This window comes from Ictalurus punctatus, chromosome 8 (assembly GCF_001660625.3).
Source record: "Ictalurus punctatus breed USDA103 chromosome 8, Coco_2.0, whole genome shotgun sequence".
Classification (NCBI taxonomy): Eukaryota; Metazoa; Chordata; class Actinopteri; order Siluriformes; family Ictaluridae; genus Ictalurus; species Ictalurus punctatus.
In genome coordinates this window covers 16581036-16601409 of record NC_030423.2, presented here as the reverse complement: position 1 = coordinate 16601409, position 20374 = coordinate 16581036, and the positions used below count along the sequence as shown (strand labels likewise).

General features: G+C 38.2%; 1 protein-coding gene across 15 annotated transcripts in view; it reads right to left on the bottom strand.

The window, feature by feature from the left end:
• Positions 1-198: 198 nt before the first annotated feature.
• Positions 199-20374, bottom strand: part of ppip5k1b (diphosphoinositol pentakisphosphate kinase 1b) — a 34468-nt gene continuing 14292 nt past the window's right edge. For 2 of the 15 annotated variants that reach the window (XM_053682275.1, XM_053682277.1), the window contains 18 exons: positions 20091-20176; positions 19843-19968; positions 18659-18700; positions 17975-18096; positions 17664-17846; positions 17422-17563; positions 16663-16881; positions 16439-16571; positions 15342-15465; positions 15140-15247; positions 14830-14946; positions 14575-14712; positions 13870-13966; positions 12527-12655; positions 9993-10055; positions 4122-4259; positions 3795-3911; positions 199-1300 (listed from right to left, as the gene is read on the bottom strand). In XM_053682275.1, the coding sequence (XP_053538250.1) occupies positions 3817-3911; positions 4122-4259; positions 9993-10055; positions 12527-12655; positions 13870-13966; positions 14575-14712; positions 14830-14946; positions 15140-15247; positions 15342-15465; positions 16439-16571; positions 16663-16881; positions 17422-17563; positions 17664-17846; positions 17975-18096; positions 18659-18700; positions 19843-19968; positions 20091-20176 (2062 nt within the window). In that variant the 3' untranslated portion in view covers positions 199-1300; positions 3795-3816. The remainder of the gene's footprint in view (positions 1301-3794; positions 3912-4121; positions 4260-9992; positions 10056-12526; positions 12656-13869; positions 13967-14574; positions 14713-14829; positions 14947-15139; positions 15248-15341; positions 15466-16438; positions 16572-16662; positions 16882-17421; positions 17564-17663; positions 17847-17974; positions 18097-18658; positions 18701-19842; positions 19969-20090; positions 20177-20374) is intronic. The other 13 variants (XM_053682287.1, XM_053682286.1, XM_053682278.1 and 10 more) reach the window with 11 other exon arrangements.

Here is a 20374-nt window from a genome sequence, read left to right as displayed (position 1 = left end):
GCTCCATGAATAAAAACCGTGAGACTTTAGTTTTACCTTCAGAACTGTATTATTAAACTTGTCAAGGTTAGCGTCGTATATAATGGAATACTGTTGTTTTATTATGACAGTGCCAGCTTGTTGTTCATTTATAATACCCTAATTTCTTAATAACTCAAAATATAATGATGATCTTTTATTCATATATAAAGCCACCAAAAAGTTATACACACAATTTTATTAATATTGAAATCTCTAAAATTAAATTGTTCAAAGATTTAGAATAAAAAACCTCCTAGTCAGAGACAGCAGATCATAAACATTCTTAAGCAGGACACTACCAGAGTATGTAGAGGTAAAAATCAGTACTGGCTGAGAAGTTGAGTGAAAAAACAAACACTTATAATACTTAAAATAAGGCACTACTGTTGACAAAATACATTTTCAAATATTATCATTATTATACATCACGTCATACAAATAATTCGATTTCATTCAAGTCTTCCTCTCATTATAACAAGTTACATTATGAAATTCATGCTAAAAAACAAAAACAAACAAAAAAAGATCTCCAATAATAAAATGACACCTCTTACAACACAAAATCAGTCATTAAAAACATGTGCTTGATCATCTGGCTGCAGGATAATTACTTTCATTTTTCATTCATTTCATGTGTTCATTGGCACAGTGACTCAGCTGTATGTGCATGCTGGAGGAGTTAACATCACCAGTGAACACACCACTGTTATCTGATTGGTCTACCTGCATCTCTTAGGCATTGCCTGAAACTGAGCGACATTACGTTGTCCAATGAAATTGCTTGGCTATAAGAAGACGTGGCAACTGCAATCAGCTGAGAGAACAGACAATTACTAGTGTGTATTCTTATCATCACACAGCTCAGTACAAGCTATAATTAAATATCACTCCTGCAGATCACAGAGGTATAAAAGTGCAACTAATTGCTGGATTCAGTGTTCTGCTGATTTTCTGGAGCTCTGCATAACTAGACAGCTGCATAACCGGACAAAATACAGTAAGTGCAAAAGAGAGTAGATGAGCAAGTGGAGTCTCGGTGGTGGTATATGGCAGAAGCTACACCTCAAAATGGTGTCCTCAGATTAGCACCAGCCACCTGTTGTACTCCAAAGCAAAGTATAAAGCTGATCTCAGATCAGAATAAATAAGCAATATGAGGATCAGTGTAGCTGCACATTGTGCAGTCTGGAGGTTTACTAGACGCTGAGGCGCTGAGGTCCTGACACTGACTGAGCTGATGGTCATAAACTGGAGACAGTGATGGATAGAGTGCTGGCATCTTCAGACAGACAGACAGACAGACAGACAGACAGAGGCTTAATCAGTTGCTAAAGCACATATGATACAAGATGTCCTAGGAAAAGCCCTGGTTTAGCAAACAGTAGACCCACTAATCAGAAATGTAGATTTTGCTGAACAGTCTGGCCCTTTTTTCCATAAATGTAGCCAAGACCCACCTATTTTAACAGGAAGTGGTCGTTTAACTGACACTGTAAAGGACCAACTATGCTTACCAGCCAATAGCTATTTCAAACTAAAAATTAGTTTTCCTGTCAGAAACTGGGGTATGTAAGAGTGAAAAGTCAATCAGATGACATAAGCCTATGACCAGCAAGGTGTAGAATTAATTTTAGATGCCATGTGAGCCAGAGCATCCAAGGATGAGATACTACAGTACAAGCAATTAATTTAATTTTTAAGTTTGCTCAAGAATGCAAATCAACCCTACATTCATGTGACAAAATAAGTACACCCCATGGAAATTGTTGGCTTTTTTGACATTTGTTACTCTTTTAAAAACAGTGCCTATTAATAAAGGTCATAGACTCAATAAAGTGACACATGAAATTGACATTTTGTAGTAATTTTCGCAATTTAAAATGAACCAAAAACAGATCAGTCAAATGGACAAAGTAGGTACACCCCTGCATTTATCACACCTTCAAATCCATAAAATTAGAATCAGGTGTTCAAGATTGGGTGCTAGTGATTAGAACCTGCTTAGAGAGTGCAGGTGTTATTTAAACCGCTCACATCTAGTGTTCCCTTTGCTATTGAGGTGTGTGGTGTCATCATGCCAAGATCTAAAGAGTTCTGTAAGGCCTTCAGAAAAGAGGTTGTGTATGCCTATGAGTCTGGCAAGGGATTTAAAAAGATCTCCAAATTATTTGAAATACATCAATCCACTGTTAGGAAAATAATCTACAAATGACGCAGATTTCAAACGACCGCCAATTTGTCCAGGACTGGCCATCAAATTTCAACACAGGATCTGCTAGTAAGTCTCACAACTGTTGGTGCATGCTTCTACAATTAGAAAGAGATTGCACAAATTTAACCTGCATGGGAGGTGTCCCAGGAAAAAGCCTTTGCCTTTATGCTCCTTGGAAAAATGTAGTCTTGCAAAGAACAGGCCTTTTGGAATAATGTGTTTTGGACAGACGAAACAAAGCGAGTTGTTTGGTCACAGTAACAGCAGACATGTTTGGTGCAGACCAAAGACAGCTTTTCAGGAAACACCTCATAACTGTGAAGCATGGTGGTGGAAATGTAATGGTTTGGGGTATTTTTAGCTGCTTCAGAGAACGAACAGCTTGCATTTATTGATTCTATAAATCAACGATTGAACTATGAAATCTGTATCATATCAAAGAGTGCTTGAAGATAATGTGAGGCCATCTGTCCAAAAGTTGAAATTGAACTGAAAGTGGACCTTTCAACAGGATCCTAAACACACTAGCAGCTCCACCAAGGAATGGCTCAAAAAGAAGAAATGGAGGGTTATGGAATGGCCAAGTCAAAGCCTGATTTGAATCCCATTGAAGTGTTGTTTGAGGGTTTTCTTGCATGTATTGCCCATTTCAATTCCCCCCACATCTTGCAACTGAAATTGTATCCACCAGGTTGCTGGACAATTATACAAAACGCCTACAAGACGTTTTTTTTTTTTGCTAAAGGGGACAATACTAGCTTCTGAGGCCAAGGGTGTACTTATTTTTTCCCCCAAAGACAAATATCACATCTATTGATATTTCTGTTGAATAAATGACTGAAAAAGCTAATTTTCATTGTGGTTTTGTTCAAGTATATCAACTTTATTAATAGGCACTGTTTCAAAGATGAGCAAATGTTTGCTTGTCCAAATATGTCAAAAAAAGCCAACAATTTCCATGGGGTGTACTTATATTTTCACATGAATGTATTTTCTTTTAATCTTTTCTTATTTACTGTATTGGCCTAGAAAAAAAGCAAGTTATGCAGTGACCAGTAAAACAACAACACTATTTTAAACTGTAGGACATTTGTGTCCTAAAGCATGTACCTAGTCTGACTCAAACAAAATGCACACAATAAATGAGTTATCAAAACTATATAACAATATTACAATTACTATAGGCAACCTACGTTTCTGGTGAGGGGAAATGCTCAGAGCTGATATTCAAGCTAAGATATATTATATTGCCAGAATAAATCACACCACCATTCACAAGACATTATGACACTTAAAGCTCAATATGAGGGTGGGATATAGTTAAGCAGAGTCAGCACTGAGCTTAATGGATGGGCTTAAACGGAGACAGTGTGTCAAGAGCCTATGACAGTTTAAGGCCTGCACAGACTGGCATTTTTGTCTCTTGGTGGCAGACGCTCAAAACTGCTGCATATTTTGGAGAGCTCTTGACTCCAGGTGGCTAGTGCGGATGGTGACATGATGGGGATGATGGACTGCTCCTGCAGTCCTGGAAAGTTACTATATTGAAGGAGATACTCACACTATAGAGAGTGGGCTAGCTGTTAGGGTAGTGGAAAAGAAAAAGAAGATCTAGCCAGCTCCTGACTCTCAGGCTCTGTGGAAGGTTGAATTTGAGAGTCAAACATTGCTCTCAGAGCTGGAGGGTACAAAAGCAGAAAGAGCACAAGGCTTGATTAGGTCCTTTAGGTTTATTTTCAGTTAAAACCTTTAAGAGCAAAAGCTTAGAATGAAAGGTCAGATGATTAAAGTTTTTAAAAGCAACATAGCAGGATATATAGAGTATAACTTCTGATTCCAAAAATTCCAAGCACAATATCCATGATTGCAGGCATGTACATCTACCTACTTTTCAGAGTCTTGGTGAGTGTCTCTCTCCGACTTTCACACACTTTGTTGAGGAATTCATCCACCTGTTTCAGTGACAGAGAGTTGTGCAGGGTCTCCAGGGGGTATATAGATGGCACCATAGAGCAGCCTTCAAATCCTGAATCACACAAAATACACCAAATTAAAAATCAATGTAAAAAAGGTTTTCTTCGATGTCTAGTGCAAACATTTACAAAACATAAAAGAGAGCTACAGTAATACAGTCTTGCCAACAATCTTGCCCCAAACAACAAACCTCCAATAACCTGGCATCAGAACAAAACCCTCGGAATATAAAAAGAGATGCATCTGTCTGCTCCCAAATCTCCTAATACCAAGGCCAATTCCAGAATTTCCACACTAATTTGCATGTGTTTGTACACTGACGACACCCCACATTTAACACCTTGCATCATAAATCACTGAGCCTTATAGCTACCGAATAACCACAGGGCTCTGAGCACTGCTGGAATGAGTAATGCACCAATTTAACTTAGTTGAAATGGTTATAACTCTGAACACTCCCCACAATATTCAGTCACTGTACAGTACTGTGCAAAAGTCTTAGGCACATGCAAAGAAATGCCATACAGCCAAGATGCCTTCAAAAGTAAAGAAATTAAATTTTTCTACATTAAAAAAAATACTATAAAGTGCAGTAATAAATGAAAGTCACCATTTATTAAGACATCCCTTACTAAAGACAAAAAAAAAAAAATATATAAAAATATAGTAGCCTCAGGAACTCAGGTAAGTTTTATTGAGCATCTTGCAGAACCACCCACAGTTCTTTTGGAGATTTTGACTTGCTTCTTATTTTTCCAGCAAATCCCAGGAGCCTTCATTATGTTTTTTCTGCCTGAAAAGTATTCTGCTACATAATATGCTGCTTTCTTTACTGACATGCAAACATTTTTCTGTAACATTTAATTTTTGTGATGGAAAACTAATGTTTGGAAATATAAAATGCTTTTCTATTGATTCTATAATGTAGAAGTCATAAAAAAAAAAAAATCTATAAAGTTTATACTAAATTAAAAAAAATGGTGCAGAGATCTGCAGGGGTCGATGGAGTCAGACTGTACCTACTGCTTTAAGCGATGCTTCTGTGTATTGAAAGTTGCGTTGAACTATTTCAATTGCTTTTGTTTGATTTGTTCATTGCAAATAGCTGAAAGTCTGTAAAATTTGACAATAACCCTGATTTGCAATGGAGGTTGAATAATTTTGATAGCAAGTGTATTTTGGAGGTTTCATTCTGTTTAATTCAGAACTAAGAGGAAGACATACTAAATAGTCTGTCTAGAATGCAATCTTGCATGTCGAAGAATGAGCACATTGGATATATTAAGGACGCTTTATCCTTTTTCACTCTTCTCACAAGCATCTTGGCTTACACGTCATTTGCAGCTGATATACAATTCTCGGTTCATTTACAGAAAGCCAGACGATGGAGAGGTGAGTGGAAAATAGATGGAGGGAACATGACAAGCTGAAAATTAATGAGAGGGAGAAAGAGATGGTTCTGGAAGGTAAACAGTCCTAAGTGAGCAAATATAAGGGGTTTTCATGTTATCGGTCCTCTGCCTGCTTTAAAAGCACTAACTTAAAATAAAATACAAGACAAAAAGGTTCCAATTTGTTTAGAATCCATTTTAAAAATCCAATTTCACTTCAAAACACTCTCAGGGGTCAGTCTATGTAGAGAGAAATGTACCCAATTAAAACAATGTAAGGTGAATTTAGTGGGTCTGGTGTTTGCCAGGATACAGCATCATTCAAGAGGTATAGAATGAAAGTCGTTAATATTCCAGTTAATATTATATACTCACCAGCAACATTATTAACACCACCTGCACCCCAGCTGATTCTTGGCCAGGTTAACTCAAGTACAGGTCAAGGGCTTCAGTTCACAATAAACATAAGAAAAGGAGGAAAATGTGATCCTGTGACTTTGGCCATGCTGGGGCTAGGTGGGCTGGTTTGACTATTTCAAAAATTACTGATCTCCTAAGATTTTTATGCACAACACTCGCTACAGTTTATGCAAAAGTAAAACATCACTTGAGACATTTCTCTGGTTGGCAACACCATGTTGATGAGAGAGAGATCAGATGAGAATGGCCAGATAGAACTGACAGAAAGGGTACAGCAACCCAAATAAATCAAAGAAATCTACAAGCATGGTAAAGAGAATAGCATCTCAAAATGCATAACATTGAATTTTTCAGGTGGACTACAACAGCAAAAGAACACATCAGGTTCCACTCCTGTCAGCCAAGAACAGGAATCTGAGGCTCCAGTGGGCACAGACTGATCAAAAATAGATAGGTGAAGATTAGAAAAATGATGCCTGGTCTGGTATATCTAGATTTCTGCTTTGAAATAGAGACGTAGGGTCAGAATTTAGTGACACACTTGGACATTTAATACCAGTTAAGCATTATTTGAATGCCATAGCCTATCTGAGTACTGTTGCTAACCATGGCATCATGGTGACTTCCAGTGCCATAATACAGCACATCTCAAACTGCTTAGATGAACATGACAATGAGGTCAGTGTACTTCAGTAGCCTGAAATAGTAGTCACCAAAACTGAATCCAATAGAGCACCACTGGGATGTGCTAGAAGAGAAGATTTGCAGCTTAATGTGCAGCAGACAAATCTGCAGCAGTTATGTGATAGAATCATATCAACAGGAACAAGAATCTCAAAGACCTTGTATCCATGCCATGAAGAACTGAAGGTGGGGGTCCTACCCAGCCTTAGTATCGTTTTCCATCCATTTATTACATTAAGGAATAATCTTGTGCATTGAGTACAACCCATGTAACCTTCAAAAGTACAGCATATAGCCTATGTGATTTCATGTTCTGCTTTGATACAGTCAAAATCAGATCAGCCGTACTCCTCACAGTGTGCATGGTTCACGACATTCTTTCATTATAAAGTGCCTTGGCAATGTTTTCTGTGCTAAAACTGGCCAAATCAACCAGAACATAACAGCTCCACTATAATGCCCAATCCCAACCCACACTTGCCATCCCCCTCACTTTATGCGACACATAACCATATGCTGTCTTCCCATGTGGATACTCTTGCACAAAACACCGCTAAGAAACAATGCTCAGAGAGCAGACAGCAAGTATGGATATGTAGTAGAAAAAGGGGTGGTTGAGTGGGTGGAGTTGTGCCCAGAAATCAGTCACACTGCTGTGAATGGGAGCCAGCAGGTGAACAGGAGGAGAGGGTAGTAGCAATGATGGAAGTGGTGAGTGAGCATAGGATCAGCTGAGAGCCAACTCAGCAATTCAGCGACATGCAGCTTCTCGGCACACTCTGAGAAGACGGAGAAAGAAAGGGGAAGCGTCATGAGGAGGAAAGCAAGGGAAAATGATTATAGAAAAGGGAACACATAGGAAGGAGTGACAAAAGGGTTTCGATAAAGTAATGGTGGGCTTTCCCTCCTCTTTTCCCCTCAAGCGGGAGAAACTGTGAAGGACAGTGACTAATACAGAGGAGAAGCAGAGGCAATAGAGTGGATGAGGAAGATAAGTCTTGTTGTACAGCACACAGAACGGTTCGACTGTCTCAACTTTTCAGCTCAGTGAGTCAGCACGCAAGACAAATTACCAACTACAGCCAAGCATTTCCATACTAAAAGTAGAGGCATTGAAGCAGTGCATCCACTAATTCACACTTCAAAGATAAAATTAAAAAGGAATCCAGTATAATTAAAACCACCTAACCAGTGATCTTGTCGGAATGGGCGTTAACGTTGATGAGAAGACCATTCATCTTGTCACGCTTCAGTGCACAATTTATATATGGCCTTTAAAGTATTAGGGTGGGGGCTGATCTGCATGGCAGCATAATGATTAAGCCGTGTTCAATCAATCGGACACAAGACATAACCTATAAAATAATGAGGGAATCCCTTCAATGCTGCTGCTTTAGCTGAACACTACATCTCAAATCCAGTATGTCCACTCTGAGAAACACTTAACGTGTTATAGTAAAAGACTTAGATAAGACTTGCTTTAACCAAACAAAATGTTTATAGCAGTTAACACTTTTTGCACGCATGCACCATGATACAAAGTCACAGGCTCATAAGAAATAACATCAAACACAAAACTAACCGATACTCAACTGTACATTAAAATAAAATAAAAAACAAAACAATACATGTAGCACAACAAAATACAATGTTGGCTAAATTTGCTAGTTAACATCAGGTAGCATTGAATATAACTCAACTACTACTACTCCATTATGTGCATTTTAACATAACTAAACAGTATAGAACTTTAATTAATCTTTCATGCATGCACACACTTAAAATAATGCTCCATGTCTGATCTTCAAATTTTAAAGTATTAGGCCATAGCCTGTGAGCTGACACACAGCTCAGGACAGATTTATTTCCCTTAGGCTGATTCACTACTTTTATTTATTTTTTTAATAAAACTGCTGTCAAATTGATTGAAAGGTTGCCTTTAGCTCTTTCCACAAACTCTTTGAACTGCTGTGCACCTAGCAGATTCAGTATTCAGTCTCTACTGAATCAGGCCTGACTAGAAACAAAAATATTTTCATATGAGACAATATAAATGATAATGACTGATCACAGGGCTAACCCACAGAACAGGTATGAATTTTCTTCCTTCCTTTGTTTTTTTTTTTTTAAAGCCCATTTTCTCCTAATTTGGTCTGTTCCCATCCACTAGCTATAAAGCTCCCTTATCACGCAACAGATACCAACTGGGGAGGGTGAAGGCGTGCACGTGCTTCCTCTGAGACACGTGAAGCCAGCCACTACCATCTTTTTAAACTGCTGCACACACTCTTGGACTCCTAGCTATAGATGGTTGTGACATCATCTGGATTCAAATTCATAATCATTTGATGATAGGCTGAAGGTTTTCACTTTTGCTACATGTATGACTTTTGAAAACTGGACTTTACACCATTCCAGTAAAATAACAGTAAAATAAGGTCCCCAAATACCAATAATCCAGAACTTTCCAAAGCTAGAGCTTCTATAAAACAAACAGATCCACTTTGATTTATTTCCTTCTGTTCCAAATCTGACAAACTGACAGAGCAGGCCTTAAAACTACTGAAAGTCTGCTTCTTATGCTAATAATATAAACAGATGTAGAGGAAAACATAACACGTTTGTGACCAGACATTATCCATAATGCATCTGTCTTCGAGACAAAATACTGTTTTTCAGGGTACTGCTGCAAGATTTCTTTCATCAGCTGTGAGGATATTAGCCACTATGTGTGAGGAGAGACAAGATCCACAGTACATCTTAGCAAAAACTGTGAAGACAGTTCATTAACCCTTGCCTTCATTATCAGCTTTATTCATAATGTGTAACGAATGACTGCTGTTCAGTATCTTGTTATATAATAACTACAGCAAGTCCAAAATGGAAACAGGAATGAACAGTGATCATTAATTCTAAAGCGCAGTGATGTTTTCTGTATGGCTTGAGCTTAACAGATAACACCAAGTACATTACAGAGCAAAACACAAATAAAAGATCATGAGATATATGCAAGAAAAGGACATGCACTTATCCACTGAAAAAGAAGGAAAAAGAAAGAAAGAAGGAATGAATGAGTCAGAAATGAATTAAACCCAGAAGTGTGATGCTGTAGGTGGTAAATCCAAATACAATGGGTGAGAACAGTTGTGAGAAGAAATAATGGAAAAAACAAAATTCACAAAAATTGCAAATTAGGATCAAAATGCCAACAAATTACTAACTGTTATGTTCAAATGACCCCAGGGGGCATGCACGTATCTAAACACATGGACTCCAAACAACATTCATACCATTAGTTGGATGCCTGGCATATGACACAGAAAACCTCTTTACAGCCGGCAATGAGAGCAACTCTGAGGAAATAAAAGAAGCAGTGTCACTCTGGTGCATTTGGATCTAGAAACCCAGAACTAACCAAATTGTGTGAGCAGAACCCCCAAACCCACTATCCAAAAGTAACAGCCTTACAAAATACATTTAAAAATCATATAAAACTTATATAACAAACAGTATCCCCCACCTTCCATGGAGCAGAATGACAAGGCAGTATTTTGGGCATAATCTTAGTGGTCTAATATACTGCAGACCTGTGGCATAATCATACAGTGACACCCTGTGGACAAAATTCCTATTATACACAACACTGAGGTAATCTGCTAGCAATAAGATCCAATTCAGTTCCAAGATATTATCCATGCAGATAGTGCTAAACATATAGATGTTATTAAGTGGAAAAGACCAGGAAGTGAAGATGTAAATCTGTCTAGTGAAAGCATGGAAAGGTTTACTTCATTACCCTTAAACTTCACCAAAATACACTGTCATGGCTGTTTATCAGGTTCACAGACCATATAGGCACAATAGTAGGTCAGGGTTGGTGATATGACAAAAATATCATATCACAGTATTTGAAGACAATACAATACATGACAATGTACTGTGTATTGACAATACATGATATGCAGCACCATATATAGGTTGGTTTTGTAAACTCCCAGCAAAACATGAGTGTGGCGATTTAAAAAAGAAAACTTTAAAATGAATTTAATATTACTTTTATACTATGTCAACAAAAATAAATTAATGTTACACAATTACCGACTGTAGCTTCTCTGCCCTGTTATCTGTCACATGGGACCACCACAGGATCACCACTAAAGGACTAGAGGTAAATTAGCACAAATCCTGCATGGAAGAACATGAATTTATAACTGTACACTTACAAGGTAGGCCAACAAGATAGGTGTGTCTAATAAAGTGATGTGCCTGATAGACTCTGTCCAGTGATGGGGGCACCAAACGGACACTGCTGAGTCCTTGAGCAAGATCCATAACTCCCAACTAATCCACTGTATCCTCAATTGTCTCAATTGCAACTAGATTTCAGCAGACTTGTCAGCCAAATGAATACATTTCAATATAAGGGTCCTATGGTGGTCCCGAACTATTGATGGATGGAGAAGAGAGGGGCTGACACATGAGCTACAGGCAGGAATACACACATACAAATTAACCTGTATAGTAGTCATAACAGATAAATGGAAAACAAGTGAAGGCACAAAGTAGGTGTACCTTATAAACTGGCAACTGTCTATGGACTAAGAGTCACTAGGCTACGCAATCACACATATTCCAGTCCTCCCCTAATCTAGTAAAAGTAAAAACGGCAAAGTAATAATGATGACAATCATGCAATGCCTGAAAAACAAGCAAAATAGTGTCCTCTGGAGGCGATCACAAATATAGCTGATTTTTAAATCATTTATGTACAAAGACAAATATGCATTCACCATTCCCTTTAATAGGAACACCTGTATAGGAACACATTTAAGCAGCTATCCAATCAGCCAATCATGTTTCAGCAACACAATGCATAAAGTCATACAGATTCAAGAGCTTCGGTTAATACTTACATCAAACATCAGAATGAGGAACGAATGTGATCTCTGTGACATGGGCTGGTCTGAGTATTTCAGAAACTGATGCTCTTCTGGGATCTCACTTTTTCTTCATTCTGATGTTTGATGTGAGTATTAACTCAAGCTCTTGACCTGTATCTGCATGATTTTATGCACTGTGCTGCTGCCACATAATTGGCTGATTGGATAACTGCATGAATGAGCCGGAGTACAGGGGTTCATATTAAAATGGACAGAGAGTGTATAACTATAATGGGGCTTTCAAAAAGGGCACACATACAAAGGAGACCACAAGCAGAACACTTATCATACTAATATAGATTTGCATTCAGATAAAATAAAAACAAGACAGGCATTATTAAAAACACAATACTTTCCTTGTATGTGCATCTATAACGCATACACACACTCAGTAAGCTGACTTGCAAGCACAAATTAAGGTGCTAGTTAAAATCTGACATGCTATGCATCAGCCTAGAAGTTTTATTGACACAAATGAAATCATAAAATCAATATGTCAAGGTGAATTTAAAGTGACCAGCTAGATGGAACAGAGGGTTAGTTAAGAGGTGTAATTTTAGCATTCAGCCAGTCTAAAGAGAATCAACAGTGAAGTAAGGTCAAGGTCAGTGGAAACCAATAGTTGCAAGCAGAGAGCAAGCTTTAAAAAGAAGCTGGAAATAGACAGAAATCCAAACAGAAGCGCAGTTTTTAGCCACGTCTGTGCAAAAACAAAAATCTGTATGGGAGAGATTTTGACAATAGAGTAGCACAGAAATGATTGGGAAGCATTGTTTGTGAAAAGCAATAGAAACAGATCAGTAATATTGCCAAGGAACTGTGTATATTCTTTTGATCAGCTTGCTTTATTGAAGTCAGAAGGCGCAATTGGACAGAGGACATACCCTCTCTACTGACTCGACTCTGAGGGGACGTGGCTTTTTTGCGCTGGGTACGGGCCAGCTCTCGAAGGTTAGGGGCACTGGAGGACACCCCCCGGAAGGAGGAACTGAAGAGGCCAGTGAACAAGGAGCCTGCGAGGGGGTGGGAGAGACCATGAGGTGGACAGAGAGGGGTTTAGGTAGGGAAAGGGTTGATGATGGTTAGTTTTCACTAATCAACATGCAGCATCTCTTTTAATGGTTTAATGGTTTTCATGCCCAGAAACGAACTCACTGGAGACACTTTTTGGCATCGCATCACATTATACCCAATTATGTTAGTTTAGCATCTAATATAATAATCAAACCACAACCTTTTTCTGTCTGGCACCAAACCTCAGTGTGTGCACAGGATGACACATAAAAACTCTAAACCATTACACACAATGCAAACCGTTCAGTGGAAACTTTAAGTGTGTTTAAACACTGAGTAATGGAAAACTAACTGGTTTCTGGAAGAGCAAAGGGAAACTCAAAGCAGTGTGATGTTTGGGACGGTCCAAATATTTCCCATGAACTGCTAGTCACAGACAGGTTGTCAAGTTTATTTTTGCCCTGGTGGCAGAGACGGACCAGATGCAACACGCGCACTGTACAACAAGTCCTGTACAAAGAAATCAAACGCTGTTCATGGATTTGATTTTAACTATATTTATACAGCAAATGCATGTGTCCAGTTTTTAAACACCTTCATATCTAGTGTAAATACAGAAGTACACACCCAACTTTTATTGTTAAGGTTTAACATATGAAGTCCACGTTGATTTTGGACTTCATACTGTACTTTACACTTGGCTTAACTTATTTACGTGATGGTATGCCTATCATGATGTTATGCATTTCAGGAATAAGAACTATAAAGTGGCAATACTATCGTTTGTTCAGCTTTACCTTTAAGCAATAAAAACATAAAACGTTTTGTTGTCCATGACATGTACAGTGTAAACATAGTAATTACACAAGTTTCAAGTGGTTCAGTGGTTTGTAACCTGAGACACTGTTTGCATTGTTTTACTCTAGCTTTTTGTTCCCCTGACAGGAATAGGACAGGCCAGTATAGCCCTCACTGTACTGCCAGCAACTACATTTAGACACAATATGAGCCAAGTATGAACTGACTACTTATGTAAGGGCCTCATAGGTGCTGTGCAGAAAAAGTCAAAGTTTTATTAGTATCCAGGTCATCCACAGGACAGAGAGAGAGAGAGAGAGAGAGAGAGAGAGAGAGAGAAATGTGATCTGATCACTGATGATGCTGATGGAAGGGCATGTGGTAGGCCTGCAAGAAAGTAACACTTGATACATACCAAGGCCACCAGATTTGACCTCACAGGCTTGGCGGGAACATGAAGGAAAGAGACGATAAGCTGCACCACAAGAGGAGTTTGTGGTCTCTGAGAGGACCTGCACACAAAATACACAAGCATATTGTATATGAAGCTAAAACAGGCAATAAGACACTATATGAAAAGCTAATTTTCTTCTACATCTCAAACTTTGACACTTTAAGTAGTAGACATTTTTACAGTATAAAATTGCTATCACTATATTAACATTCAGCATGCTAGCAAGAGTATTGCTTCATTAAAAGAAAAGAATACAGGAATATATTTAATTGCTATGAATGAATATACTTATTTGCTACAAAAATAAATGTCAAATCAGCAGCCGAATTGTTATATTGTGCTTCACAATACTGAGAACATAGTGTGACATTGCCCAGCCCTGTGACATTGTTTATTTCAGACAGACAAAATTGCTAATAAATACCCCCCACCCACAAACCTTTAAACATAACACAATAGGAAATAGTCTCTCTCTCCTTCATAGAGGCAGATAGAAAATGTTTTATTTTTTGCTGTTTATGGTTTGCAAGTTGCCTTAGAAGATCATTAGCTACCTTTCTAACATATAACTCCAGAACAGATGGCATATACTGTACAGCTATCTTTTAGAAGGACTGTGCGGGATGTGAGAACACTGCATCTAGAGGCTGTGTTAAAGAACAGTACCTCCATGGAACCAGTTTTTCGGTTACGAATCAGTGGGGACTTTTTGTGCACGTTGAGGTGCTCAGCAAGAATGGCTCGATCAGGTTCGTCCTGAGACAAATCCTCCAGACTGCCCAGGTTTTCCTGCTTCTCCTGGTTCTGCATTTACATCAGACATTACCTTGAACCCTTTTATTCTTATTCCAAAGCAGTTTAGAAATCTCTCTATGAAAGTTTATCATACTCTTGTGCATATACAGCCACATATACACACACCTCAGAAGAGGCAGGGCGGAACCCAAAGCCCATTGGTGCATTCTCCTCATCACGACAGCTCTTGACCCCGGGACTGAAGTGAAGCTCTACATGGAAACGTTCCTCTGAAGATGGATCCTGCGCGCGCACGCGCACACACACACACACACACACACACACACACACACACACACACACACACACACACACACACACACACACACACACACACACACACACACACACACACACACACACACACACACACACAGAGATGAGGCCACTGGCATACAGGAACAGAAGATACAATTAAGTGTACAAAGGCTTTTACCTTATTGTTGTCTTCATACAGCATAATGACTATCTGAGTCATGTAGTTGAGTTCAGTTACAGCACTGAGGTAGTCCATGGCCTGCTTCCACTGCTCATCCTTCTCCTCCTATAACACAACAACATGAACACAAAGATTCTTTTTGGATTCAGAGTAAGAGCTTTCTATATGCATTGTGGGTGTTTGTTTGGCTCATACTGACATTAAGAAGGCCTCCATATCGGAAGATGCTGAGCAGGGAATGGACATGACTCTCGCTGGTGAAATAAAGCCGGGTCCGCACATGCCGACCCGGAGACATCACACCCCGCGAATACCTGAACCACCAAAAGGAGATAAAAACACAACCTGATCACTCACAAACGTTCACATCTGTTTAGCAAAAATTATATCTCAGCAAGTTAAAGCATATTGAATACAGATTAATTTATATGGCATTCCTAATAATGAGATTATTATAAAACAAATGTAACATTATTAGGGCTTGTTGCATTAAGTTCTGTATTGTGTTGAGTTTTTTTTTTTAACTAATCTTACATGATTGAATTTGTTGTTCCATTCCATTCCTTTAAGAAACAAATATACTATGATATATTGCAAATACTTTGCAATATATTTACTAATATGAAAATGTATGTACATTTTCCTCCAATCTATTTTAATAATACTGTCTCATATAAGACCCGTTTGGACACACTCGATTAAATATATATTCTTAATGGACTTAAAGACATTTTAAGAATGGTTGTAACTGGCTTATAAGAAAAATGGAAGAGTTTAATGACATCCATACATTTATTTCTGAACCAAAATGGATTTTTAAGTGTTTTTAAAATATTTCCCCAAACAATTTGTATTTAGAAATTTTTTGTATGGGTTGGCAGATCATTTTGCTTCTTTCAAGAAATAAATGCTTGAAATAAACAAAGTTATCTGCCAGTAAAATAAAATAATTTAAAAAATATAATTTGTGAAAAAAAAGAAAGATATGAAATAGAAAAAAGTTTGATAATCTTTGTTTATTTTATAGTAATCACATAATTAGAAATCATAATAAGAAATATTAAATATTAGATACACTCATCTATATTGAAGATATTTTTACTCACTAAGATAGAATTTTTTGCATGGACACAAATTACACTTAGTATTATATGAAACTTTCATATACAAGACTCAGGTCAAGACTGCTTCAGTACTTTCTACAGGAGTAACCAATAAACCACAAAATCGCACTGCATTAAGGAGATGAATAAAGTTGTATTATATATTATATTGTAATAAGGTCCAGAGGCTCACAGTGGATGCAGCTTGTTGACAGCCTCATCCTCATGTGTCCTCTGCAGGTCCAGCTGGATTTTCTTAACCAGGGGCAGGCAGTAGGCACTAGCAATGTCCAGCTTCTCCAATTTACTTATCCCATACTCCTGAGGTAGCAAACACATATGAGAGGCAGAAAAAGGGAGGGGGGAATACATACAAGAATCAAAACAAATAAAGATCTCACAGGTGCTCTACCTGAGGAATGATGATGTCAGCGAGCGCACGAGACAGCCGGAAGAGTTCCAGCATGTTTTCCAGGCCCAGAGAGCTGTTGTGCTGTGTGTCATACTTCACACAGTCATAGATGTCGGGAATTTTGCTGATGTCATAGCGGCCATTCTTCATGCGGAAGTCCCTCTCCAGCTTGGACCATCGCTGGAGCATGAGCTCCAGAGTCTCACTGTGGTACAGCTGTAGATCTGATATGCAAGGGTTCAATCACATTAGATTAGACCAATTGAATGGTTTATTACAGTAAATGAGAGCATTTTTTTTTTTTTATAAACATTTATAATGGTTAAATTTCTTGGATGTATTACATAGATTGGTTGTGGTTTTTTTTTTTTTTTAACCACAGTGTACAAGTCAAAGATTAAAGAAGACAATTTCTCAGTGCTTTATAAAAAAAAAAATATTTGGGAAGTTGTAGAACCTGTATGCTAAGCTAGCTACCCAAATTAGCTATTGATAGTTATAAACAAAGAAGTATTCTTTGTTGTGGTATATTCTTCGTGATATTAAAAAAATGAAAATATGATGATGCAAATCAAGACGAAATTTCCATCCATTCCTATTTGGGAACCAGTTTACTAGCAGTTAACTGGCTAATGCTGGTTTAGTATGTTTTGAGAGGTTTGAACATTTTAATGAAAACGACTGTGCACAAACATTTTCTGTGCCATTTTTTGACGTTTTCTGGGGCTTTAAAGCAATCAAAAACGGATTAGAAGTAGCCATACCTGCAGATTTGGGGTCCTCTAGCCGCTTGCGTATCTGACGTGTGAGGCTCTGAATGAGAGCAAAAACCTTGTCACATGTTTTGACAGGATTTTCTATGATATTCATGGAGTTGACCAGAGAAGGGCTTTCAGTTGGGGCAAGCTAAAACAAAATGTCACAAAGAAAAAAAGTCAAAACACCCAAAGGAAACCTTTTAGACCTGTATAAAAGGGAAAGCCAATGGTAGAAAAATATGCTGTACTTTTTGGTAGTCCTCCCCAGTGAAGTCTTGGTCTTTCTGCATGATCTCATGGAGCCGAGCTTTGACACGCTGTTGGCAGTCTGTAAGCGAGTCGCTGTCGCTGTCCAGCAGGCCATTCATGTTAGCACTCTTAACCATCTGCACCAGGATAGGGGTTAACTCACCCTCCAGAGCCAACAGCCCCTGGGGACGGGGGGACGGGGACGGGGACGGGACAAAAAAAACAAAAAAAAAAACACCACACACTCCATATGTAGTGGATGTGACATATACAGGCAGACCAAAGCACACAATTATGTACAGACATATACCTTTGCGAAAGCAGCAGCGGTCATCTGTACCCGGCCCTCGTCTGAAGCATAGATCTTAAGGTCATGGCGGTAGGTGCTGTGTAAACGCAGTAGGCCACAGCCAGGGAAACCAGCATAGTCTCCTGCATGAGTGTAGAGTCTTGTATTTTAGCAAAAGACGAAACACAACTGAATACCATTCACCAGCTATTTGCAATGTGCTTTTTTGTTGTTTCTATTTGTCGCTAAAACAGTAATGCATGGATAAAATGTTATCTCTTAAAAAGGATGATGATAAGCTTGTCTGCAAAATAAGACTAATTCATGCAAAGTTAGGCATGAAAGATAAATGTCTTCATGGCTTTTTTGATATGTGAAGGTTACAAGACAAGACAGACCTGGGATCACATTAAGCGCATCACTTAAAAAGTGTCCATTTTCAACAATAAATAAGATTAAAGGCATCATTATTTCTTTGTGTATAACAACCAAGGCACACCATACACTCATGTACTTCACACTGTTTAAGAAGTTACATAAAGCGTTATTACAGTCATGAAGACCAACATAATGGAGTCTTTTCATGTCTTATGCCACGTTATGAAATCTGCACACACCACAGGCAACACATTGGGCATTAAATGATAATGAGAAAAGCAGCACAGAAAGCCCAATATCATTCCCACACTTGAAAGCCCTTCTTACCACAGTCAGTAGGGGACTCACAGCCCAGGGATATGCGGTTATCTAGTTTATAATTCAAGGCAAGAGAAGAGCAAATCAGAGAGTAACACAGTGTTACTCTCTTTCCAAGAGCAGAATATGACTCAGCAAGAACATGGGAAACAGTGTGGCCATGGTTAGTTCCTGTTTACTCCAAAAATAAATAAAACGCAATGAACACCTTGGAAAAATACAAAAAAAGCATGCCAGGAAATTATAAACATGCACACAACTTTGAGGAAGATGATGTTTTAGAACTATTAATGCAATACTGCAAATGTAAATGAATAAACATAACAGTAAGCAAGAAATACATAAAATCATATTATAATTAAAAGTTATATAAAATCTCAATGTAAATCAAATCAAACTTGTTTGTGTGCGTGGTGGTGCAAGCCAACAGTTTTCCTGTTCCTATATATATATATATATATATAAATAAATAAAGGAAATTATAATGTAAACTCAAGAAATAATCATAACACCTCAACCAAGTGCTTAAGTCTCAACCATTATTAAATATTCATTTTAATAATTAGGATCATCCAAACAAATAGCTGCTGTAGATATTATAATCACATTTACAGCTTCACCTTTAAAAAATGGTTTAAAATGTGAACATGCGATCTTCCCAAAGACTACAGTATGTCAATGCAATTAGTTTCGCAATCATTTTTTACTGCATTTATTGCACTATTTAGAAAATATTGCTTCACACATCACATGTCTTGTGACTCCAAAAGCAGTTGTGCATGCATTTTACACTATATCAAATGTCCAGATGTTAATAAGACAGTACTACTCTGTTACAAAGTCAGAACCACATGACAAAGACACTGAAAGAGTGTATTAGTATTATTAATAATAGAATCATGCAATGTCTGTACTCTATACATTTCAGTGAATTCCTTTACAAAATGTATACTATCTGCTTTTCTGAAACATAGGGTACACCGACATTTTCATTAATGGGAGATGGCAAAGGGCCATGCTTTATTATCTTCTGGGAAATGCCTTGTGTGCACTTTGTTACTATATCAAAGATAACAGGAAACTTTACTTGTGTCTCAAATAAAGTCATAAAGTAATGAACTAAAGGAATTTATCTGTTTAGATAAAGTCCTCCAGATTAGTCTCTTTGATTGTGTGAGTGTGTGTGTATATACCTTGTCCTCCAGGGTACATGCAGCGGAAAGCTCTCCCCAGCTCCTCTGCCTGCACACGACCGGCCGGAGTCAGCTCACCTCCCCATTTTAGCACCAACAGCAAAGAAGGACTTTCCTTCTGGGAATCTACACACACACACAAACCACAATTGAAATGTTATACACATATATTTACACACTGCTTAATATAAAGCTGTGTATTAGATCAAGCTTCCAAACGCGTGTCTTTAGCTTAAAAATGTGTTCACCTTCTTCCTCACTTGATGCTTTAGGCTGGCCATTAGGCAGGTAGGTCAGCTGCACTTTGCGATTTATCCCAGAGAAATGGCCGTACCTTAAATAAAGCATAGGGCAGAACACGGGGTGCAGACACCACTGTCATACTGTCACACAGAACACTCACAGGCCACAGCATGGCTTATCATTTGCTAGCAAAGGCTCAATAGCTGTCATGTTTCTGAAAACATGTGTCAGGTTGACCTTTACAAAGGGGCTTAGGCCCATTAATATTTTCCATGTATGAAATGCCAGA